Genomic DNA, 25,148 nt, shown 5'->3' with positions numbered 1-25,148 from the left:
AGGAAGAGGAGGGAGACACAGCGTTTCCTCAAGACGGTACCGTGTCGTCCAGCGTTGGTGACAAACGATGCAAGCGGGCCGAGCGCTTTGATCCGTCTCCGAGACCTGGGACCACATGAATCAAGAGCAGTCGTCCGCTGGAGGGTGATGTACGACGGTGGGACATCAGAGACGATGCCGGGGTCGCAGCTGGCCGGCAAAGTGCTTTATTCGTGCTTTTGAGTGCTGGTTCTGAGAGCTCTGCTCGTCCTCGCGCCGCTGCGCCGCCTGGAGCCCCAGCTTTTCTTTAGAGTCGCTGTTTTAACGACCGAAAGATAAGCAGATAAGGACCAAATGCATTAAAAAAAATTATTAATCCCAGAATCTGAAGCTTTGATGGCGTTGAGTGGCGGCACGGGTTGCCTGATGTGAAATCAGCGATCCTGATTCTTTTACTGAAAAATATTAGTCTTGAACGTCCAGGACCCGGTGCCAACGGACGCAGATGAAGCGGCGCCTGGATGCCACTGGATGGAGAACCGGTCAGAGAAGCAAAGCATCCTGGTCCGATTGTTCTCACACGCTCCTGAATAAAGCCTCACCCCTTCCCTCTCGCAGTTGGTCTGGTACATTCTGTACCGGTGGGAAGGGTCCTGGAAGGATTTCACCCGACGATGCTTCACCGTGACCCCCTACGTTTATCTCATCTACAACCCTGAGGCGTCGTCTCTTCCCTGCGACATGTGTTGCATTTCATGTCCGTGGAAGCTGTCAGGTGGATGATTGATGGCACGAGACGGTCTTTTGTTCGGCGTTCGGTCCGAGGAAAGCATTGTTTATTAATGTTGGTCCTGTTCTGAGAAGAGATATGCAAAGAAAAACAAGCTGGAGAGATGTGTCTTTGAAATGAGCAAAACATCCTGGGAATACTTTACTTTCAACCGAAAAATAAATTAATAAGTTACACGAACAATAAATCAGTAAATGTATCAAACAGATGAGCCAGAACAACACTTGACGGAGACTCCCTGCAGAACCCTTCAGATCTGTGATCTATGGAACCGTATTCTGTTGGAAACTGCTGTTTTACTTTAATTAATTTAAGCCGTAGTGAACATGAAATGCTGTCAAAAAGCTCTCCACATCTTTATTTTCCCGGGGAGTTGACAATTGGCCCTTCGTTCCCGTCCTGCAGCTGACCTGCGAGGCCCGAACGGCACTAAAAGCTGCTCGTAATGAAACCTGCGGCCGACTGAATGTCTGACAGACATCGTGATTTTCTCCACGGCGGTCGGCTGCACGAGCTCGGGGGAGAAGTCGGGGCAGCTACAGGCTGAACGGTGAACCCTGAGAACGTGTCTTAATTAGGCAGCGGAGGCTTTAGTAGCAGGCATGATGCTGAAATAGTAAAAGGTTTTCATGCACCCGAGACAGAGATTTAAAACCCAAAGCAGCTAAAATAAGTTTCTTTCAAAAGGATTTTACAGCTATTTGACTGACAAAAAGGTTGAGTTTCACGGTGGTACAGAAACCGTCTTCTCTAATAAATGTTTTTTTTTTTTTTTTTTAACAATAAAGTTGCCATTTGTGAACATTCAGTGTTGTGATTTCTTTACAGTTAACATGATTCATTTGTATTGTAACATAAGAAATTAAATGATGAGGAATTGGAGTAAAGACTGTGGTGTACCTGTTTAGAATTCAATTAAATCTTCCTGTGTCAATTAGTTTGAAGACGAGGTGACCCTTCCCCCCTTCAGGTAACTAAAGGCTGATTTATGGTTCCGCGTTACACCAACGCAGAGCCTACGGCGTAGGGTATGCGTCGATTTAACGCAGAACCGTAATTCAGGCTTTAAGATCCCAGGGAGTCATTTACACCGTGTCTTACTGCATGCGAGCGTCTGACTATCGCGTCGAGCTGCGTGACATTGGACGCTCTCTGTCCACACTGAAACCCTTAAACTCGTAGCCAGTTAAGACAGTCCAATAGAAAATAAAGCAATGGAATTGATTTTGTCACTGACGCTCGCTCGCATCGCATGGGACACGCTTTAATAGTTTACGCAGCCACTGCTCTTCTGCCAGAGCGAGGCTTTGTGCCTCCCCTGCTACACGTTATTCAGGCAGCCAATCAGCACAGAGCCTCATTATGATAGCCTCCCCTCCCCTCAGAATCCCTCATAGAGAAGGAGGTTAAAAGCAGTAAAAATAAAGACATTGCCTAGAGGCTGAATTTCTAATTTATGTAGAAAAAACAAGCCTAGGATTGTTTTTAAGACATTCACGGCCTGTTTAAAATATACATTAAATGCCGTAATAGGTTACCTTTAAGGTTCCCAGTTTGAGTCTCGGCTGGAGTCTTTCCATGTGGACTTTACATGCCCCCCCTGTGCTGGAGTGGGTTTTCCTCCCACAGCCTGAGAAGGGTTGCTAAACCCGACCTGAAACAGATTTGATTGGCTACCCATGATGCCCAACGGATGCTAGGTAGACGTACCTGCCATCTTACTTCTGCATTGACGCCCATGTTGAACTAAGATTGGTCAATCATTGGTTGAGTCAATCACTGACCTCCACGTTAAAATGTCCAACTTTAGAGCAGAAATAAACATATTCACAGTCTGGTTCAAGAAAACGTTTTAGTTTCAATCGTTTGATTTCACATCCATGATGACTCTGAGGGCGGTGAAAGTTGCCAGTCCTTCGCTGTTCCCAGAAGGCCTGTTTGGGCTTTAGGTCGGGGAGTTGGCTGTTCTCCGGCTCTTACGAAGGAGATTTCAAGCCTTTTCACGCATTTCAGCTATAATTGTTTGGCGATTGTTGGTTTTAGTTGACCTCTTCAGTTTGTGCGTGTTGTACCTCCCATCTGGCGGTGAGAGAAGGCTGTCTCTCAGGAACAGCTTGACTGATTTGATTGATTGACACCTCTATGGACCCATCGCAGCCGCTCCGTTTTAGTTTCAATCGTTTGATTTCACATCCATGATGACTCTGAGGGCGGTGAATGTTTTTGTACCACGCTAGGATAATTTATATCAAGAAATATATGTATTTCTATGTATGATTGATTGACAGTCGGCTCACCCGATGGCTAGAAGTCACTCACAGATGTCATCACAGGAGGCTTAGTCCTTCTTTGTAGATGTAACCACACGTTTTTTTGCATTTAAACAAAAGCGCACTAGTGTGGCGAAGACTTTAATTATGGTTCCTGAGATGTGATTTGACCATCGCTTCTGAAAGAGGCTGACCTTGAACGGCCTGTAATATTCGTTTTTTCTTGTGCGGATTCGTATCAAAAGGCTATTTATGTGAGGTCTCTGACTTTTATTTAATTTCAGACTGAAATAATTAAAAAGTCACTTCCTCTTTATTGTTCATGATGAATTTAATACCCACTCTGAGGTTATTATGGGACATAAATGGGCTAAGGGTGTGCTGTGTCTCACCGTCCATTTCAGGACCATTATCATTTCATGTCCCTGGATCAAACATAAGCCCATTATGCTTCTTCAGTACTTCATCAGAGTCTAATTGATGCGAGACGAACGCTGTCAGAGCCTAAGAGTAATTGGTTATTGCCCTTTGACCAGTGAAGACAGATGATTGTCCAACCTGCAGACAGTTTGGACAAATAAAGGCTTTGAATTGAATCAGAGCACTCCAGCCCTCTTATTTCTTTTAGTTTCCACCCTTCACCAGATTGCAGCTGGTTCGGTTGCCTTGGAGGATTCAGGGATAATCCAACCTTTGCTGGATCTTTGGACATTGGAGACTCATTGCTGATGGTGGACCACAAAGTGGAGGACAGGAACACGAACTTTGTGAAGGCACATACTGGGGAGGGAATATTGATCCTTCATGGGGTCACTGCTGGTGGAGGTGTTGGAGGCGGCATGAAGATCTCCAGAGTGTCTTTATGAAAGTGGTCCCACTAGAAACATCCTAGAAGACACTGTCCATTCTGGTCTTTAATGGCGCAAAGCCACCTTTTTACACCAATTTACAATTTACACAAGGCAGAAAGTCAGAATGATGTGAAGAATCTGGTGAATTTTCAGAATAAAAGGCAACAACCAGGCTACTTTCTCATACAGCAACATTACGAGGACTCAAATTCCCTCATGGTGTTGTGGTTCCAACATTTAAAGCCAGAGCAAGATAACTGGGGCTGACTTCTCACAATTCTCCTCTTCCAAAAATCCTCGGTAAAATCTCGATCATCTGGATCCTTCACAGGTGATCTTGCCTTTTGTGTTTTCAAAAAGCTAAACCAAGATATCTGTTATCAGGGGAAGTTCGGACGCCACAGCTACAATTCAGGCCTTTAATTATACTTTTGGGGGAAACGACTCCATCACAGCGGCACTTTGAGCACAGTTGAAGCTCCTGTAACCTTGTCACGAGTTTCATCTCATTGAAACGGCCAGACTTCCCTTGACCCAGACACTTCCTACAGCTCTACCAGGGGGGAGTCCGAGGCGTTCCCACGCCAGCCGAGAGACGTAGTCTCTGCCGTGTCTCCCGGGTCTCCTCCCGATACAGAAGCCCAAGCCATCTTCAGCTGACTCCTCTCAATGTGAAGCTCCTCCCGAGTGACTGATCTTCTCACTCCTATCTCTGATGGAGCGTTCAGCCACCCTGCAGAGGAAACTCATCTGAGCTGCTTGCATCCACAATCTTGTCCTTTCGGTCATTACCCAATAACCATAAGCATAATGACTTTATGCTAAATGAAAAAAAAAATCAACCTCCAGAACCACCCTGATGGAAATGAGCGATGGAGTTTTATTCTTAAATCTGTGCAAGTAAAGTTTCTCAAGGTCCTATAAATTTTGTTTTATTTGATATATGTCACTGCACGTATTTATCTCTTTCATGATTCTTACATACATCTGGTGATGCATTTTCTTGGACACATCATCAGTGAAAGTACCTGGGATCCCCGGGGGTTTTGGGTCTTTCAACTTCAGACCCCCTCACCCAGGCGACCCGACCGGGGTGATCAGTTCCCGGCCCGTGTCCAAGAAGCACACAACCACTGCTTATCCCTCTGGATCCACAGCCATTGCGAGGCTCTGCAGCCTCAGAGGCTGCCGAGATGGCTCTCCTTTTACGTGCCCCTGTGATGCCCAGGAGATTGTAGGCCTTGCAGAGTGACTTCCCTGCAAAGCCTCTTCCCCCCACCTCAATCGGTAGGCATCGTGCACGCCACCCCCGTTTGCGGCATTCCTCCACCAGCTCTGCATATTTCTCCCTCTTTCTCTCACTTGCTTCTTCCATTCTCTCCTCCCAGGGCACTGTTAGCTCCAACATGGCGACTTGCTTGGATGACTGTGAGACTACGACGATGTCTGGCCTAAGTCTGGTTTCCACTATGTTTTCAGGGAATTTCAGCTGTTTTCCAAGGTCCACCCTTAGCTGCCAGTCGTTTGCTGTTCCCAGAAGGCCTGTTTGGGCTTTAGCTCGGGGAGTTGGCTGTTCTCCGGCTCTTACGAAGGAGATTTCAAGCCTTTTCACGCATTTCAGCTATAATTGTTAGGCTATTGTTGGTTTTAGTTGACCTCTTCAGTTTGTGCGTGTTGTACCTCCTATCTGGCGGTGTGTACAAGGCTGTCTCTCAGGAACAGCTTGACTGATTTGAATGATTGACACCTCTATGGACCCAACACAGCGAACTGGTTGCAGAAAGGACCTGAGGGAGCAAAAGGGATGTTGGTGTGAAGCAACGACTTAGGTTTCATGTGAAGTTCTGGACCAGATTATGATTAATGATGGCTCAATGCCAAAGTCAAAGGGGAAGTCAGAGTTGGGTTGTAGAGCAAAGTGTTTTTTTTGTTATTCAGCAGCTGCCTCAGTGATTTCTTTATTGTTGCAGAGTGGTCATCTGTACACCACTGCAATCTAAACGGAAGGCCGTCTGGTGTAGGAAGTTGATTACTTGTTTTCTTAGGTCATAGGTCTGTTCATCTTATCATGCTTCCCGTGATGAACCACTGCTCGGATGATCCCGGTGTTCCAGGCGGTCGTTAGGAACCGGATCAACTTTCTGCCGCTATCCAATTGAACTTTTCCATTTATTTCTTAAAAAGAACAAAATAAATTGTAGTTTCACCATTCTATACATAGTATTTCCTCCCCTTGAATTATTGAGTGAGAGGGTTATAGTGTTTTCATTGTGTTTCTTGTGACGTCGCATCCACCAATCTTCCGCCTCCGTCAGCGCTGCCACTGAGGAGTAACTCTCTCTCGGCCCCTTCGCTTGTTATTTCCGTGGCCTCTAACCGCACATCTTCTGCAGTCAGCTGCGGCGGCATGGGGAGCTCTCGCTGGCAGAGTCTACGGACTCGGAATGGATTGCTTTTATTTCCAACCTTGTGGTTCCAGAAGAATCAATATCGCACAAGTTGAAGTGAGACAATGGCGTAATAAAAGATAAGACCATATGGACTCTTGCTCGTGGAGGCGCAGATTCCTCTGAGACCTCGGTGGGGAAGCATCAGAATTCTTTACCCGCTGTATTTTTGTAAACAACATCCATCCTTCTTGTCTCTGTTATTACCTGCAAAATGACATGAGCTGATGGATTAGCAAGTCTCCTGACGTGCCGCTGTTCCAGCATCCAGAGTCAAATCAGCATTCTGATGTTCGTGCTGCTTTCTGTCATTCTGTCAATATTTAATTCATACAGTGGAAAAATACCTGTCTCATGGGTTTATATTTAGAAAAACACATTTATTATCCCGCCAGTCAACACAATTATTGGAAATATGTTGTTTTACATAATTTTACCTGATGTGCTACAAAATCCACCCCCTTGCAGTTGTCATGTATGTTAAATCTAGCTATGAAGACACATTTTTTTGTTTTGTTTACCAGACTGTATATGTTGGGCATCTTAACATGAATGTTAAAGGAGATCGACTGACTGCTGGAGCCTCTAGTGGTCAGTACAAGAACTGCAATGTTTCAATTTGGCTTCAACCAGGCGCTGCACATCTAACTTCTGGGTTGAGTCTCACGAGGAACTAAGGCTTGTTGCAATTCCTCGACTGACCACTAGAGGCTCCAAAAGCGAGTCATTTTCCATCAGCCTTCATGTTAAAATGTCCAACTTCAGAGCAGAAATAAACACATTTACGGTCTGGAACAATTTTGATTTCATATCCATGTCGACTCTGAGGGGGGGGGGGGGGGGTTGTTGTACCATGTAACCAGCCGTTTGTATGAACCAGCATCGGCTAAACGCGATAATCTTTTTATTTCACCATGAAGTCAACATGTTGAACAGTATGTTCTGCGGTAAACGTCCGGCTGGGGTTGGTGGGGGTTTACTTCAGAGTCAGTTACCGGTGAAACAGACTCCAAGTGTGATTTTTTTTTTTTTTTTTTTTTTGCTCTCTGAACCTCGCTCAACTGAACCCTCTTGGTTAGGGTTAAGGTTCAACATAATGTTGTGCGGCAGAAACATCTTGATCCAATTAGCAATCCTGCAGCCATCTTGGTTGTTTCCCAGTGACTCCTGGACGCTCCTGTATGAGTCATCGCTCGAAGCCCATCCTGTTGCGATTGATGCAACGAGCCGTAAACATAGAAATGAGTCATGTTCACACTCAGCTGAAATGATGGAGCTGGAGCCTTTCTTACTCACCTGCCAGCGAACAGAAGCACTGATACCGACGTGATGGTCACATGTTGGGAAAGACAGATTTGGAGAAAAAGAAAAGTGTTTCAGACTAAGTGTTGGGGCGGATTATCATCAGAGGAGGATGTGAGCTGCAGAGTGACGTGACGTTGAGTTCTAATAATAATAATAATAATAATTTCAATTTATATAGCGCTTTTCACCTGAAGCGACAGATCTCTTTACAAAGAAGACTAAAAACAAGATTAAGAAACTAAGACAAAACCTAGCTACTAAGTAAGATAAAAAGTTGTGGGCAGCAAAAAGATAACAAATACATTTAAAAAATATGTGAATAAAAGGGGTCAAGGAAAGAGTTCAGGGGAAAGCCTGCTTGTAAAAAAGTGTTTTAAGGCCCGTTTTAAAGGACTCCCCCGAAGGTGCATTCCTGACGTAGTCAGGTAGAGAGTTCCATAGGCGTGGGGCGGAGGCAGAGAAGGAACGGTGTCCCATCGTCACGAGCCGTGGAGAGGGGACATGAAGGAGAGTGGCGTGGCTGGAGCGAAGGGTGCGTGCCGGTTTATGAATAGTGATTAGATCACTTAGGTAGCTGGGGCTTTTCTGATGGACGGCCTTGAAGGTCAGGAGGAGGACCTTGAACTGGATCCTGTAGTGGACCGGGAGCCAGTGGAGTTCGGCCAGAACAGGGGTTATGTGTGCTGACTTTTTGGTACCGGTGAGCAATCTTGCAGCGCTGTTCTGAACCAGTTGGAGGCAGTGGATGGATTTTGCAGGTAGACCGGAGAGAAGTGCATTGCCATAGTCAATCCGTGAAAAGATGAAGGCGTTTACCAGTTTTTTTTAAGTCATCTTTGGAGAGGGATGGCTTCAGTCGGGCTATATTTTTAAGGTGGAAGTAGGAGATCTTGCAGATGTGTTTTATGTGAGGTTGGAATGATAGGGAAGAGTCAAGCTTAACTCTAAGGTTGGTAAGAACAGGGGAGAAGGAGATGGGCTGACCGTCGAGGGAGAGTGCAGCAGTGCTAGCATTGGCGAGTTGGAGGGAGGTACCGATCATGATGGCCTCCGTCTTGCTGCTGTTGAGTTGGAGGAAGTTGTTATTCATCCAGGGGGGAATGTCCTCCAGGCAGGTGTTGAGGGAGGAGACTGTTTTAGAGGGATTTGGATGGGTTTTGATATAGACCTGAGTGTCATCAGCGTAACAGTGGAAGTTGATTTTGTGTTGTCTGATGATATAGCCAAGTGGGAGCAGATATATCAAAAACAGGATGGGGCCCAACACTGACCCCTGTGGCCAGGGCCGCCGCAAGGGGTGTGCGTTTTTTTTTTTCGTTTTTTTTTTTCCTTTTTTCCCTTATAAATATCAACAGTCACGTTCCATTACAGACCTAAATGTGTACTAGTCTGTGCATATCAATAAATATATGTGCAATGATGCGCGTGTCTGTTGTTCCATACAATTGATCAGACCAAGCGCAGACACAAGGTGCTCTGATCCAGACGGGTGGATTTGGAACAAACTGTCACACAATGTCGAGAGAACGAGACAGATTCAGGAAATTTCCATCAGGGGATGAAAAAAGAAAAAAACTAAAGAAAATGGAAGAGTATAATGCCTCTCTGAAAGACTCGTTTGATAAATTTGTTAGAAAAATCACCAATCCGACCAGGTCTCAAGCAGCCGTGGGGCCCCGCATCGAGGCAAGCCAAATGATGATGAGGCAGGGGAAGGTATCCAGTATTTTGCTAATTGGAGAGTTAAAATTGCGCATATAGACACCCGATCCGACCCGAAAAACCCCCCAAAATTTTGGGGTTTTTCGAAAAACCCAAAAATTTCGCACAGGGCCTCGCAAATCTCCCAGGCGGCTCTGCCTGTGGCACACCACATGTCACCTCAGTGTTGTCAGACCTGGCACCTCCCAGGGAGACATGGTAGTAGCGGTTGGTCAGGTAGGAGGTGAACCACTTCAGTGCTGTGTCTGACTGACATCACGGGTCGGTGCTGGGTTCAACAGCTGAATCGGTTCTGTATAACACAATGGCAGAGGCCTTGTGCCACCTCTTAATTTCTTCACATTTAACTTCCAAGCAGCAAAACTTCCCCACAATTTTTAAAATGGTCATGAAAAACATGCCTCCATGCTTCCTTGAGGTCTTTCAAAGCTTCCCCTTGGACACTGATTGCCTTGTCGCTCATTTTCAATGAAACACGTGTTTCTGCTGAAGTTAAGAAGACAAACTTTGAAAGACCTTCGGAAGGTCTGGAGATATACTGTTCATGAACGCCAAAAAAGAAAACTTCTGAGTGGAAATATCAAGACATGAAGAGACGGCTCGGCGTGTTTGCAGAGTTACGCGGACGACTAGGATGTTTGGTTTATAAAGCAACTGTCTTTTACTTTATATTATTTGCGATCATTCAGATTTGAGCACCTTGAGTCTTTAACGGGAGATAATTACTTGCTGCTTTTCAAGGACCCTACACAGGTTTTAGAAAATGAATGTTGTTGGAAATCAAGCAAACGACAACTATAATCATTCTTGATTGGCCTTGATTCACGCATGAATAAAACCTTCTGGTGTAAAGTTAAAAGCTATTTTTGTCGGCTATAAAATGTTTATTTTACTTAATATACTTAACCATTCTTTCTTATAAACTATTAAGCAGCTATGAAAGTTTTTCTTCTATTTATTGAATTAATGCTTCATGAAATTAGATTATATTGATTCTTGGGGGAGGGGGGGTGTAGCAGTATTTTAGCAGTAGATATTTTAAGTGTTTAAACTGCGTTCACGCTGACATTTGGTAAAGAGACATCCGACATTTCACTAATGAGCTTATTTGTCGTTAACTCAGTTTAATGAGATAGCATGTCACCGGAAGTGGACCGATCAATGCACCAAGCCCAAAATAAATCCAATAGTGCCAAAATGTTCTTATTTACATGTTAAACACTTTATTCGGTATCCCCATGTTCTTCTGGTAACGTTTGTGACTTTGCATGAAGTTTTCTTTTAAAGTTTCCTCTAAAACACAGAAGTTGCTGATGATTGTTGCCAGAAAACACGATCCGGATCCCGATGCATGGATCCATGGATCCAGAGATCCAGATCCAGACATGCATTCAGAGATCCAGAGATCTGGATCCAGATCCAGATCCAGCTGGGGTGAGCCACCCTGTGGCATGCATCCAGCTGCATCGTATTTATAAGCGTTTCTTCAGGCATTTGCATGAATCTGGGGATGAAGCTGCCACTCGTTTCTTTCCAAATGACTGTTGGGGTTAGAAGTAGTTTCTTTTTATCCTTTAGAGAGCTCAGAAAGGTTTTTTTTTTGTATGTTTTTTTTATCGACTGATTTATACATTTTGTAACTGATTAATCTGTGACTGATTCCAGCAATCAAGAACCAGGCGACGGGTCATTACATCCTGAATGGGAAAGGTGACGAGGTCAAGTCCAAGAGCTTCATTGACCTCGGTGTGGAGTGGCAGTACCTCATCGAGGGAGACGTGGAGACGCTGCACACTGACGGACCTCTGCACGACCCCGTGGTGGTTCTGGTAATGACGCTTCTGTCACGCTTACGGTCTCCTTTGAATGAATCACGAAGATAGGAGCATGGGCTCGGCAGCACGGGGATCAATCTGCAGATGTAAAGTCATTTGAACAGAAGGTTTGAAAAAAGAAAAGCTGCCGGTACACCTGCTCTTTTAAAACTTCAGTTTTTTGCTCAATCAGTCGGGCCCCACTTAAAATTGCAGCTAGATAAGCTGAAAACTTGGCAGTTTAAGATATGATTAAACATTTGAAAATTAGGAAAACAGAATATGGGACTTTTAAAATCCTGGGCTTGACTGGATATCCAGGATGGATTAGTGTAGTGTCCAGTAGTGGCACGTTTTGATCCAGGTTGTGTCTGCTGGGGAAGCAGAGATGAGGGGAAGACAGGCTAAGAATAGCTGCAGGGATAAACAAGAACTGTGACTTGATTTAACCACACATGTTTAGCAGTTAACAGTTCGGATGTGGACGTATCAACCAGGAATTAATGAGCGAGGGGGTGAGCCTTAGTTGCGATGCGGACCTCGTACGCCGGGAGCTACGTTGGCAAGTAAGCGAGACAGCGTAATAACACCGTGACCCAGGCAGTCAGGTTTGTTTTTGAACCGCTGTGGTTTGATTTTAGTCATTTAGGAGTGCCTGCTGTGTGCATACATCGTGTTCTTGTTCCCTTTCCATCCAAGATTGATAGAAAACGCCTCATTTAAGGCTGCAACTGCACGATTTTATCTGAAATGGAATGTGCAGGAGCCACATAGCCCGAAGTCCAAACACTGCGTCTGTAGTATAAATGCGTATTCCCTGGAGCCCGACTGTGAATCATAAAGTCATCCCAGCAGAGTGGAGGTTAAAATTGCCTCTTCAACCATTCTTCACAACCAGTTGTGCTCTCCGTGCATCTGCCATCAGACTGTGAGATCCCCCAGGCACTTAAACAAATACAGCTTACAGCCAGAAAATGGTGTAAACCCAGGTTCAAACAGGACGGATGAGCTCTGCGGCTATCAGGGCGGATCACCTGGTCAAATCTATCCTTTAAGAGAGAGTCATTAAATGATAAGGTAGTGGCTTAGAGGATTATTTCTATGCTGTTGGCTTGTTTCTGCTTATTGGACTCTGATTTCTGACCTTATATAATATATGCACATTGTCTTTAATGGTGTGCTAGGAAAAACTCGTCACTCTCTCAAAGCTTTCACTCACACCTTAGCCTTTATATTATTCACTGAGATTATCTTTTCCTCGGGGACTCCTGTCACCTCCATCCCTCTGTTCTGTACGTAACAGTCCGTGTCTACACGTTATTAATTAGATCTACAGCAGCCCACACACTGAGACAAAGAAAATCCAAAACCCATTTTATCCTGCGGTTTGAAAGAGGAGTCGGTGTCACCACGACTCCTCTGAGCGGTTTCTAAGATATCTGTGCTGCTTCCATAATCATTTGCATTAATATTAATGATTTTTTTGTAGCAAGTGAAGGGTGGAAGCAAAAAAATGTAAGGCAAGCATGTTCTGGAAAATTAGATCAACTATTTCATTCATGAGGTAGAAGAGTGAATTCTTGGAGCGTTTTAATTACTAAACATTTGTATTTTTGAGTTTTCACATCAGAATGAACACTCTGGTCCAAAAGCGGTTTTCAGGGTTTTTTACAACCATCACAGTAAATTTGAGATAAAACATTCAAGATGTGGTGAAAGTGAAGGCTCTCAGCTTTGATTTAAAACATTTACCACTTGAGAATCATTTAAAGCTCCAACAGCTCAAAAGTATCCGAAGAACTGCCTTAAATGATTTTAATCATCCAGGGTTAGTCCATTCCCTCATGACTTAAAGATAACCTGCGCCTGGTCCGATCTCCTCCGAGTCTAACGCCCATATGAACACACATCTGCTACACCTGATCCTGGACACCTGATTGTTCACCTGCTGACTGCAGTTTTCCATCATGAATGGAAATGTCACTGCAGTAACTTATTAAACATACTTTATTTCCAACATTTCTAGAAAATGATTCACAATAACAAATTTCACAGACTCTCGATTTTCTTTTCATTAAGCTCGATTCTTTTAAAGAGCTCATGCAACTTGTTATTTCTTTGTGCTTGACACAGCTGCAGCAGTGCTTCAACCACTCTTGGCCACTTGGTCAACATGTGACTAACTTAGCCATAACGTTGCAAGTTTGACCTGAAGCTCAGATGTGTACGTCACCGCAGTTAAACTGGCTTCAAGCGGGAAGTTAGTTCTTTTATGTACAAAATGGATTTAACATCCATAAGAAGAAATAATATTTACATTTGTGAAAACATTTGCTGAGTCCTGTTGTCAGAAAAGTGTTTCAAAGGAGCTGACAATGATCTGATCTCAGTTGTTTTGATCAATCTGGATTGAGCTGAAACTTTTAGGAGCTTTTTACGTTACACTGACTGATTCCACCCATCTTCCACCACTTATCTCGGATCGCGTTGAAGGTCTGCGGCTGATGAATCCAACAGAACCACATCATATTATTATTATCTGCAAAAAGCCTCAGCTGTAAGGTCACCAAACCGGACCCCCTCTCGGCTCTTCGGCTGCAGATAGGAACTCTGTCCATGAAAGTAATGAACAGAACCGGTGTCTGATAAATCAGCCTTGGCAGAGTCCACAACGCACAAATGCAATAAAGAATCCGTTCAGTTATTCAGTTTATTTAGGAGACATATTCAACTTTTACTGTAGTTTTACAGTATTGTATTTTAATGTGTTTTATGGAGGCTGATGTGTAAATCTTCTGTTTCTATTTCTTTTTTTTCCTTCCTTTCATTTACAGATTATACCCAAGGACAATGAAACGCGCTCGACTCTGATGTACAAGTACATCATCCACGAGGACTCGGTACCGGTCAACGACAACAATGTCATCCAGGAGGACTCGTACGAGTGGGCGCTGAAGAGCTGGTCCCCGTGTTCCAAGCCTTGTTCTGGAGGTAAATGAAATATTACCATTCAATCAAACGGGAAGAGTCCTCGTCACCTTTTCCAATAACCTTTATGTCATTTTTGCACTAGTACCACCTCGGCTCGGTTCTACCCGTTTTGCCCTTTTGCACTAGGGCTGAGACGGGCAGAGCCGCTCCAAGCCGATACTTTTTTCTGTAACCATTTCAGTGAGGTTCTATAGCGGGCTGAGCAGGGACTATTTCTGACGTCACCACCCTCCGCGCCACTGATTGGTCGGGGGGCGGGGCCGTCAGACGTTTGAATCAGGAAGCGGGAGTCAGAGCGAGAGCGACCCGCGGCTCGCGGCGATTTTATTATAAAGCGCAAAACGTCTGTTTGGTGATCCAACTCTGAGGTGCAGATGTTCATAAACCTGGTGACTGACGAGAGAATTAAAAAAGGGATGTAGACGGGCTGTTTTTACTCTCAGCCGCTCCCGGCTCCAGCTGATTTCTCATCAGCGCCGACATGAACAAAGCGGTTGCGCAATCGAGTACGTCACAGAAGCTTCACCCCAACCTGCCCACTTCTCACCTGGCTGTGGAAAAACAAACGGGTAGAGGCGGGTAAAGGCGTGACGAGCCGAGTCGGGCCGAGTAAGTCCTAGTGCAAAAGTGCCATTAGAAAGAAACCTCGTCCTTTATACAATTCTGATGGCTGTTCACAAAGATCCAGCAGAATGGTTTTAGTTAAGTTAAGACTCGGATAATACAGTCAAAATCTTTTATTTTCCACATGATCCAGTGAACATTGTGTTGGGTCTCCATTCCCCCTACTCCCCACTCACTCCTAAACCAGTCTGACTCGTTAGTTGCGGTCACATTGCCTCATTTCTTTCTGAACTTACTCTAATCCCCAGCGTGAGGACGGATGCACAGGCTGGGTTGATCTGGGCTAATGTGTGCATGTGCATGTGCAGATAGTTTGTTATCAGAGAAATACAAAATCTCTGGTATGACTGTTCTTTCAAAACTTTTTTTTATTGATGGCCTGAAAACTGAGTATATGAACGTTAAAGACTACTTTGAACCGTTTGAAAGTCAGGAAAAAAGAATAATGGGGGCCCTTCTAAATATGACAAATCCTGCATGGTTTGCCTTTTGACTGAATGTTCGCAGCTCCTGAAAAGACGACTTGTGATCCATCACACTACAGACCCGGTGGAAACCTGAGGGGATAATACAATGAGGGGAAGTTTTACACAGCCCAGAAGCAGGGAAGCGGGCTAAAGTCTTGTTCGGCTCTTTCTATCTAAAGAGTTCAGGGACGAATGTGGATTACTGTGCACTCTGACCCAAAGATCATTCAAAAGTATTGACAAGTAGGTCAAAAATACAAGCCTTCAGCAGTTTTACGCTTGCTGTGGTACTCTCAAAGAAAAGTGCTCCTCCCAAATACTCTCTACTGCAAACTGTGCCTCAAAGCCGCCTGAATGAATCCCTGCTGTGATGGTGTAATATTTAAAGGCTCATAAAACTAGATTTCCTAGATTTTGCATAACCCTCCCCACCAGAGACAGAGGACGACGTCTTTTCTGTAATTTGACGATACTCCTACCTCATGAAGAGGTTGCTCTTCACCAAGGAAGGGATTCCACCATCACGTTTCCCAGTAGCAGATGCTGAATCCAGCGGTCCTCTCCGTCCATGTCTGCCCATCCAGCGTCACAACCTCCGTGACCATAAATGTTAAACTGCAGGTTTCATATCCAGTTGGAGTGAAAAGTCAGGCTCCAGTGGAGTCCTCCTTTCCATTTCTAAGGTTACTCTCGTGTTCAGAAATCCTCATCTACAATTTCCTTTTTGTCTTACCCCCACAGGGACATTTCCACAGGTGATAGAAATGAGTGGGCGTACGTGTAATCCTACCTCTAACCTTTACTTTGCTGCCTGTGTGGATGTATAAATCAATTTCCTCAGACCACAGGTTCACAATTCACACAGTTCACACAAGGGACATGTCCAGTGGGACGTCAAGCTAAAAGATTTACCTACGAAGACGAGGGCTCACCAGCCCGTCCATCCCATTGTCCAATCTCTTAGTAACTAATGCAGGAGGAAGGACAAAACCATGGCCCATGACAGGATCACTGGGTAGCGAGGTTCCTGTGATGAAGGGACACCAGTAAGGAGGTTATTTAAGTTTTTGCCATGTGTTTTTGGTAAACGGGCATCTAGGATCTTCAAATCGTAATTACTTTCTTGAAAACAAAAACCATCAGCGTCTCTCTCAGATTCCTCAGAGCTGCAGATCCTTTTTATCCTCAACCGTCTCCTTCAAGCTGCCTAGATGATGGGTTGATTACGGAGACGGTCCCAGGCAGCCCAGAGACAAAACCTCCCCAGTGTGGCCTGATTCTGCCTCGCGCCTCCTCCCAGTTGGACATAACCAGAAAACCTCCCCAGCGAGGCCTTTAGGAACCTTCCTAACCAGAATCAGCTTAAAGCAGTGGTTCCCAAACTTTTTTTGCCAGGCCCCCCTTTTGTACGTAACAGAATTTTCGAGCCCCCCCACCCCCGACTCCAACACAGACACACACATCTTTTGCATTCAAATGCGACTGCAATTTATTTCATATATTCAACATATGTGCGAAAAAACTCTGTAAAAATAGATTTTTCCCCTTTTTACTGTACAATACAGTATGCATTACTTTCAACATATTTTTTTCCAAAACTAACCAGCTCCCCGAGGGAAAAAAAACAGCAGCAACCGCTAAACAAATAATCAAAATTTCAACAATTGCTCTGCAAAAATGTCAGCTTTAATCCCCACACCTTTCCAGTGAGTGGGGTGGGCTTGTTTCATGTTACAGATCCTCTCAAACTGGGGTTGCAGGTGAGAGATTACCACATGCATCTTCCTTCCAGTAGCACCGGGTAGTTGTGGGGCCTGAAGCAGCAGGTCCCCGGTTAGATTCCCGCCGGCCAGACCATTACTTCATGTCATTCCCCTTCTCTCTTCCCCCTATTTCCTGTCTCTCTCTCACTGCACATATGTATTGAAGGCAAAATCTTAAAGGAGCTTGAGGCTCCTTTTAAGAAATGAGACTCTCTAGCGCCACCCTTCACCACGACGGCCGTTGGGGGTACTGCAGCCAACAGCGAAGCCGGCACGGGAGAACGGGGAGAACGAACGCACATGCAGCATCATGTGACGTCACATCCGCAGCCCAGCATGGGAAATTCGGGACCGAATTGCAGCACATTTTGCAGCACACAGCCTGTTCAAGGCAACGGAGAGATACACTAGAGGAATCATTCTTTTGGGTTTGGAACGCTTCATCTGACATTATTACTAGAAAACTTAAAATGTATACAGATTTTTTTCATAAATCCTGCCTCAATCCTGTCTCAAGCTCCTTTAAAGAAATAAAAAATCTTATTTTTTTTTTTTTTTTTTTTTTTTTTAATTAATCTACCTTCCAACCTCGCCCCCCAGTTTGGGAACCACTGGCTTAAAGGATTCTTCTGGTTGCTCGGGGGTCATGTTCTGGGTCTCTGGAAAGCGTCTAGAGACAACATCTGTTGTATTAGAAGCTATACAAATAAAATTGAATTGAATGGAATTCTGGACGTGGCAGACGTGGATGCTTTGATCCCCTTCTTGAACTCACACCGGAATATGCAAACCAGTCGCGTGGTTGCTGGAGATCATGGCTCGAGGACACCAATAGCATCCCCAAAAAGAGAGGATGAAACGCCGAGGCCACAGCCCTTCAGGTCTGCTGTAATATTGGAGCTAGTCAGCGAGGTATCTGCTGGACTGAAAGCTCGGTGCTAGAGAAGGTTCTGGTCTCAAGAAAGTGAAAACAGTCAGCTCGGTTGCTTTTACCTGCATAAAGGTTATGCTTTTACATATCTGTATGTACAGTATATTTAATGGAAAAGCCTTCTTATTTTTCTCAGGGTTTCAGTACACCAAGTACGGCTGTCGGAAGAAGGGAGACACTAAGATGGTCCATCGAGGCTACTGCGACACCGGCAAGAAACCTAAACCCATCCGCAGAATGTGCAACCTGCAGGACTGCAGCCAACCTCAGTGAGTACCGACCTGCCCGCGCTCACGAGAGGAGATGCCCAATAACATCCTGTCTTAATTCAAGCTGGGCCTTCGCCACCGTAGGTTAAGATCAAACTGTTGAGTTTGTGTTAGGATGAGCTGAGTTTACATGGTCTGCTTCTCATCTGTCCAGCTGTAGCAGGAGGGAGACGAGTGGAAACGAGATGTTTTACCAACATGTGACATTGGTTGACTTTTGGTACTTTGGTTGGTACTTTTAGCTTACCACTCGCACGTTACTGCTCTGGTGCATTCAAGCATGTGCTAACATAATGCCATGGGAGAAAGATGTCAGCAATGGTAATAGAGAGGCAAATCTGGAAAGGTGTATAAATCAACTGCCAAGTAACCTTGAGTTCAATGTTTTGTAGATTATTATTCAGCTGAAAATACTGATCACAGCTGTCAGTCTTCCCAGCAGTGGGCATACCAGAAAACACACCTCAAAGCATCCGTCTCACCGGCTACAGGCATTCGCTGAACACGTTAAAGCAGCACTATGTAACTTTTCCACCTTAATATACTATTTCCAGAGTCATTGTGATGGTACATCAACTTCCAACAGGTTTAATGACACCTCTGTCATGGTCTGTGGGGTCTGTATCGCCTTCACTGGCACTATGTAACTTTGAGGTGCATGGTAGGAACCCTTCCACACTAAAAAACTACACATTTTTACGGCTTTGACTGCTTTACGGCATACGTCACTTCCCCCTCCTTCCTGATTCGTAGTCGAGACGAAAGCTGGGCGGGGGGTGCAGCGCAGAGCTCAGCAGAAGCTGTTATCATGGCCGAAGCAGCGAAAAAAACGAGGAAAATAAACGTTTTATCGGAGGAGGCGAAAAAAAGAAAGCGGGAGAGTAACAAGCTAAATGCGACAAGAATAAACATTGGCCCGGCGTTCACTCACTGGGATGAAAGACGAGGAGGGATGTCCGACAAGAGAGACAGAATTGTTATGATACAAATGTAAATGTAGAGTTCTATGTTCAATAAGAATCAAAATTAGAATGTTTTCACATACGTCACATTCGTCTTGGGTTCTAGTATTTTTCCCGAGAACTGTAAAATTGTGCAGGGCTGATCTGCAAAATATAAGGAATGGGCATTCAGTTATTCACAGGTTATAAAGTATTTTTTTATTTTGTCAGTAATGTTGGACTACTAATTTATGACGAAGTCCCTCTAAAAAACGTGACAGGAAAAATGTGCAGAGCGTATGAGTTTGTAGGGTGCATTATCTCGCTGAAACAACTTAATAAAACCAAGTTGAACTTAGTGATTTTCAACTTCGTCATATTATATTGTATAGCCAAAAATAGATACTTTACCTCTTCGCTATCCATCCTGCAAACGACCGCTGAAAACAGAAAAGTAGTTTTGAAAGTCCGTCCCGTCTTCTCTCATCAAAACAAATGCACGCGACGGGGACAGAATTTTCCGGCAGTACGCGCTGGTGCTCATGGGAAACGTAGTGTTCTTTCTGGTAAAGCGCTACCGATTTTGTCCAAAGGAGCCGCCAAACTCAACAAAAGTTGAAAGTTACATTGTGCTGCTTTAAATGTTAAACTCCATGACATCACAATTAGAGGAAGACTGAACCAGGACGGTTTGTTTGGGTTTCCAGGACAAAAACAAAATGAGACCAATGTGGACATGTCTGGTCTGGATGTCCAGAACCATGTTTGGAGGAAACCAGCAGAACCACCTCAGACCCACTGTCAAGCACGGTGGTGGAGGGACCCTGGTCGGGACCTGGACACTTGTTCGTCATGAAGTGGGCCAGGAATTCCTCGGTAGACCCGAGTCTTCTGGAGACACATCTGGGGACATCTGTCTGGGAGCTGAAGATTGGCTCTGCTGCTGGGTCATGTGACAGGAAATGATCCCAAGCAGCAGCAGATCTACATCAAAATGAAGAATCAAGGTTCTGGAAGGACCTGGTCAGAGTCCGGACCTGAACCTGAACCTTCGGAGGGCTGCATAGATGTGAACGTCCAAAAATCTCAATGATGGAAAGAATAATGTCTCATTCGTTTGGCTTTGGTTTAATTGTTGTAAAATTAATGACGGTGGAGAAGATCGTGTGATGTCCGTCTGTGGCAGACCCGATGTGACCCAAAGCTCCATTACCAACATTTGCACAACCAAGGGCCCGATTTACTAAGATCCTAAATAAAGAGTACTAAATTGCGTGTGCACTGAAAAAGTTTGCGCGTGCTGTTGTTGTGTGTTTTGGGGGTGATCAACTAAGATTGCGTGCGCAATTGATAACAGGTGCAAACAGCAGTATTTAAATGAGGTGTTGCGTGTCTTAAGGTTTGCGAGCGCAAACTCTGCGCCATGGAGAGTCTGGATGGAAAGCACAGTCACAAGTCACAAGCGCAAAATGAAATTTGACGAGTTGGAGTTAGAGATATTAGTGGAAGAGGCAAATAAACACATTCATGAACTACAGCAAAGAAATTTAAACATTACCAAAAGAAACGCAATATGGGAGAAAACCTGCGATAGAATAAATGCAGTTGGTAAGACAAAAAACGGAAAAACGTCTGGTTTTTCATATTTCAATTTTAGGCACAGATCAAAAATACGAAATAGAAAAACGGGCCACAGGACCGAATTTGATTTTAATATTTAATTGGTCGGGTTTGCGTGACCCCGCGGTGCTCGGCATGATCTGAGGAGAAAAAGACAATCAGACACAGAGCTGGAGAGCGCTTTGATTCATCTATTTATGAGTTAAGTTTTTATTCAGATGTCCACAGTATATTACAAATATTATATATTATATAGAAAAACACTGACAGTAAATGTGTGACAGACGGGACCATCATATGGCCGTCGATTTAACGCAGAACCATAATTCAGGCGAAGCTGCAGTCTCTGCGCTGATCACCGACACACACGGGTCAGGGCGGATTTGGTCATGATGTTTAACCTGTGTTTTGTGATTAATAAGCACGGGTTTTAATTAAATGTAATTTACGAAGGATGATTTCACGTTCAATAAGATAAGTATTCAATAAAATACAAAGTTTGGCACAAAGGCTTGGCCTGCTTGTGGGCGAGTGGAGGGGGGCACATTAAAAGAAGGTGGCAAGATATAAGGCGGAGAACTAAAGAAAAAGTGGCCTTTAATAAAACTTGTGCAACCATTTTTAAAATAGCATGCAGCAGAATAAAGACTCTCTCTCTCTGCGTATTCTTTGATTTTGGATGTCGCCTCCTTGCCACAATAACAGCAGCAGCAGATTAGCACCTTCCTTTCAAACGTATTAAATACAGACGCAATCACAATACGCACAATTACTTTCAGGCTTGGTAAATCTCATTGCGCGTGGTAAATGGACATATTTGCATTTTCCCCTCCCAGTATTTAGCGATTTCTGCCGGGTACGCCCCATATTGATTATTCATCAGGGCAAAAGTACTAAATGGATTGCGTGTGCAATTTTGCGCATTTCAGAGACGCAGTCCTCTTTGCACGCTGTTAGTAGATCAGCTCGCACATTGGTTTGCGGGTGCTGTCAAGTTTGCACACCTTTAGTAAATCGGGCCCCAAGTAGGTTATTTACCATCCCCAGTCTTGCCATGTTTTTCTTTAATGCTGTTCCAGCTCTGGGAAATGAGCTGTGGACGGTGAAGACGAGTTTAACATCATTTGTTGAACTGAGCACCGCCAGCTGCCGTCTCCCATTAGCAGGGAATCCAGACAAGACAGCAGCCTTTTCACAGCTAAATCTGCAAACCGCCGAACCTCTGAACTCCTCCATTCTCCACACACGGGGGGGATCACCAGAGCGCCGTCAGCCCAGCGGGCCCCGGCGGAAGACGAGCCTCCTTTTAAAACAAAGGAGGTCTTAATTGCAACTTACATTCGCCTGATTAACAAGTGCTGAACTGCTACTGAGGTTCAGAAAACTTGAGGACTCTGTCACATCAAGACAGCTGGAGCTATTTTCAGGCAAAGCCTTTGCAAATTAAATAGCAGTTCCTCTTCATCTTTTTTATTGAAAAAGGCAGCAAACTTCAAACCGGCGGTTTGAACAGAAAGTTTTCAAACCTCGTCAAGTTTCCCACATTTCCTGTTTCAGAAAATAGTTTCAGTTCTTTTTCTCCTCCATCTACACGCTGTTCCCCACAGACGCAGAGCAAAGCAGGTTTTGCAGTTTAGTATTCAGACCGTTTGCTTGGTTCCCGGTTGGAGTACTTTGGAGCGATCCGGCACGTTGATGTGTCGCTCCCTTGGGACTTTCAGCCGGATCGATGGGGAGCGTCAGGCATTTCCAGGTCTTTCCCGTTGAAATCCAGCCCAGTAAAACACACATTGTGTAAATGCGGTAGCTCCCTTTGTTTTTCTGCTGTCACAAGCTGACTCGTTTCCACCAGACGTGATCGTGACGGATGCGTACCTGGTGAGCACACGCGGCCTCAGAGCTGCTGATGCAACGAGGCCTTGATCTTCGCTGGATCGTCGAAGGCCAATGAGACGGCGCGGGACTGACGGACGATAAAAGGAAGCTTCTCAACTGCTCTTCAGGCATTATTCTCAACAGATGGGATGTTTGGAGTCACAGATACAGACACATTTGAGCGCAATCTGGACTACCTTTGGCGCTCACAGCTCCGTTACTGCATTGGCAGGGGTGATGTGGACCAGAAGAACCTCATGGTCTATGACAGGGGTCGGCAACCCGTGGCTCTAGAGCCGCATGCGGCTCCTTAGCGCCGCCCTAGTGGCTCCTGGAGCTTTTTCAAAAATGTTTGACCTTTTTTTTCCTTTTTTTCGTCTTTTTTTCTTTTTTTTCCTTTTTTTTCTTCACTTTTTTTCCTTTTTTCTTCCTTTTTTCTCGACATTTAGACTTTTTTCTCGAGATTGTACTTCAACATTAATCTCGACATTTCGACTTTTTTGTCGAAATTTTGACTTTTCTTGACATTTCACATTTTTTCGCGACATTTCAACTTTTTTCTTGACATTTCAACTTTTTTCTCAACATTTCAACTTTTTTCACCAAATTTTGACTTTTTTCTCGACATTTACGCCTTTTTTCTCAAAATTCCGCCTTTTTTCTCGACATTTACGCCTTTTTTCTCGACATTTCAACCTTTTTCTCAAAATGTTGACTTTTTTTCATGAAATTTTGACTTTTTTCTCGACATTTCCGCCTTTTTTCTCGAAATTTTGACTTTTTTCCCGACATTTCCTCCTTTTTTCTCGAAATTTTGACTTTTTTCCCGACATTTCGACTTTTTTCTCAAAGTGCATAATGAAAATAAATCTCCCCCCAGTTCTAACTAATATAGAAACATGCAGCATGTGTTTCCTTCATTCTAAGGCTTATACAAGACTTTTCATTTTTTGCGGCTCCAGACATATTTGTTTTTTGTGTTTTTGGTCCAATATGGCTCTTTCATTATGTTGGGTTGCCGACCCCTGGTCTATGAACTTGGGTTTTGGCATGTGAGGTGTGAGCCAGATGTGGTCCAAATCTCATAAGCCAGTTTTAACGTGGGATACAGAACTGCTGTACGGGCCAGCCCAAAGGCCCAAAGGAAAATAAGAACTGATCCATCTCTGGTGGATTACTGGCCGAGTCTTGAAACAGTCCAAGTCAAGTGTGGGCCAAAGAAACCTCTCAATGTGCTAAATCTGGGCTGAATCTTCTTCCCTGTCTGGGTGGTCTTTACTGAAAGTGCGGAGAGAGCAAGTGGGGTCGAGAAAAAGGGGACAAACCTGCTCAGCCCCCAGATCTCAGCAGGTGTTTCAGGTCCAGGAGCATGTCTTTGTACCGACACACCATTCACGCGGAACCGTCCTCATGAGGGACACAAGTGGACTGAAGGGGCAAATGGTTTGAGTCCCATTTAGTTTTAGTTAAGTTATGACCACCTGGAGCCCTCCTGAACACCGGGTCGATCCAACTCTGGGTCCACACGGGTGGTTGGATACAGCCTCGGTCCACCAGGAGTCAATCCTTTCACCTGCCATGATCGTAGCTTGGCGTGTCCACCTGTACAGGTGTACGTCTCCATCAACGGGACTCTGCTGAGCAGTGAGCCACACTAGATTAGTGATACGCAGCTAATAACACAGCTGTAACAGAAGCTGCCGAGGAATCTAGGAGGAATTGAAGAGATTAATTTGTTGGCTAAAGAGAATTTACTGCTGGCTGCCCCTCAGAAATTGGCTGCAGTTTGTAAGAGCAGCTGCCATCCAAAGCTCAGAGCCGCAGGAGGCAGCTCGTTGAGGTTATCAGCGAACTTCACCAGTGTGAAGAAAAGCCTCATAAAGAGGAAGGACCTCACACGGAGAGCTGGTGTTTACCCACCGGCTGTCTGCTCGGCTTTACACCAAAGAGCCGAATGAAGTGTGAGATCTGAGGCTGCCGACATCTGACACTGATTGAATTCCTGCCTCGCTGCTGTTCAGGAAACTCAGTTTCCATCTGAAAGTCAGGGTGACTTCTCTTTGGGGGGTAGATTTAACCTTTAGACGCTTTTTTGGCATCTGCAAAAACAAACATGCGTTGTGCATCTTAATGCTCAAACATAACTCAGACTGAGTTTCAGAGCCTGAAAAAAGAGCAGCTGCAGTGGTTTGGCTGTTCATCCAAGAGTTTGACTTCTGCAACCAGGGAGTGAGGAGTCGCAGGTGCGCAGGATGAGCCTGACCGAGGTGTCGTATACGGGTAGATGTTCTCCTGATCGGCTCCAGGCCTTCCACACCTCCGCTGGTGCCTTGGTTGTTAGCTGCAGGGTCATCAGCTGCAAGGTCATCAGCTGCAGGGTCATCAGCTGCAGGGTCATCAGCTGCAAGGTCGTCAGCTGCAGGGTCATCAGCTGCAAGGTCATCAGCTGCAAGGTCGTCAGCTGCAGGGTCATCAGCTGCAAGGTCATC

At 44.8% G+C, this 25,148-nt stretch overlaps 1 protein-coding gene across 1 annotated transcript in view; it reads left to right on the top strand.

Annotated features, from left to right (window-relative positions):
* adamts3 (ADAM metallopeptidase with thrombospondin type 1 motif, 3) overlaps positions 1-25,148 on the top strand; it is a 173,177-nt gene that overhangs the window by 133,468 nt on the left and 14,561 nt on the right. The window contains exons 18-20 of the mRNA XM_061730722.1: positions 11,030-11,193; positions 14,013-14,169; positions 18,091-18,223. Of these exons, the coding sequence (XP_061586706.1) occupies positions 11,030-11,193; positions 14,013-14,169; positions 18,091-18,223 (454 nt within the window). The remainder of the gene's footprint in view (positions 1-11,029; positions 11,194-14,012; positions 14,170-18,090; positions 18,224-25,148) is intronic.

The sequence above is a fragment of the Cololabis saira genome, chromosome 9, assembly GCF_033807715.1.
Source record: "Cololabis saira isolate AMF1-May2022 chromosome 9, fColSai1.1, whole genome shotgun sequence".
Classification (NCBI taxonomy): domain Eukaryota; kingdom Metazoa; phylum Chordata; class Actinopteri; order Beloniformes; family Belonidae; genus Cololabis; species Cololabis saira.
Note: the sequence above shows the minus strand (reverse complement) of the source record. Positions and strands in the feature narration are given on the sequence as shown.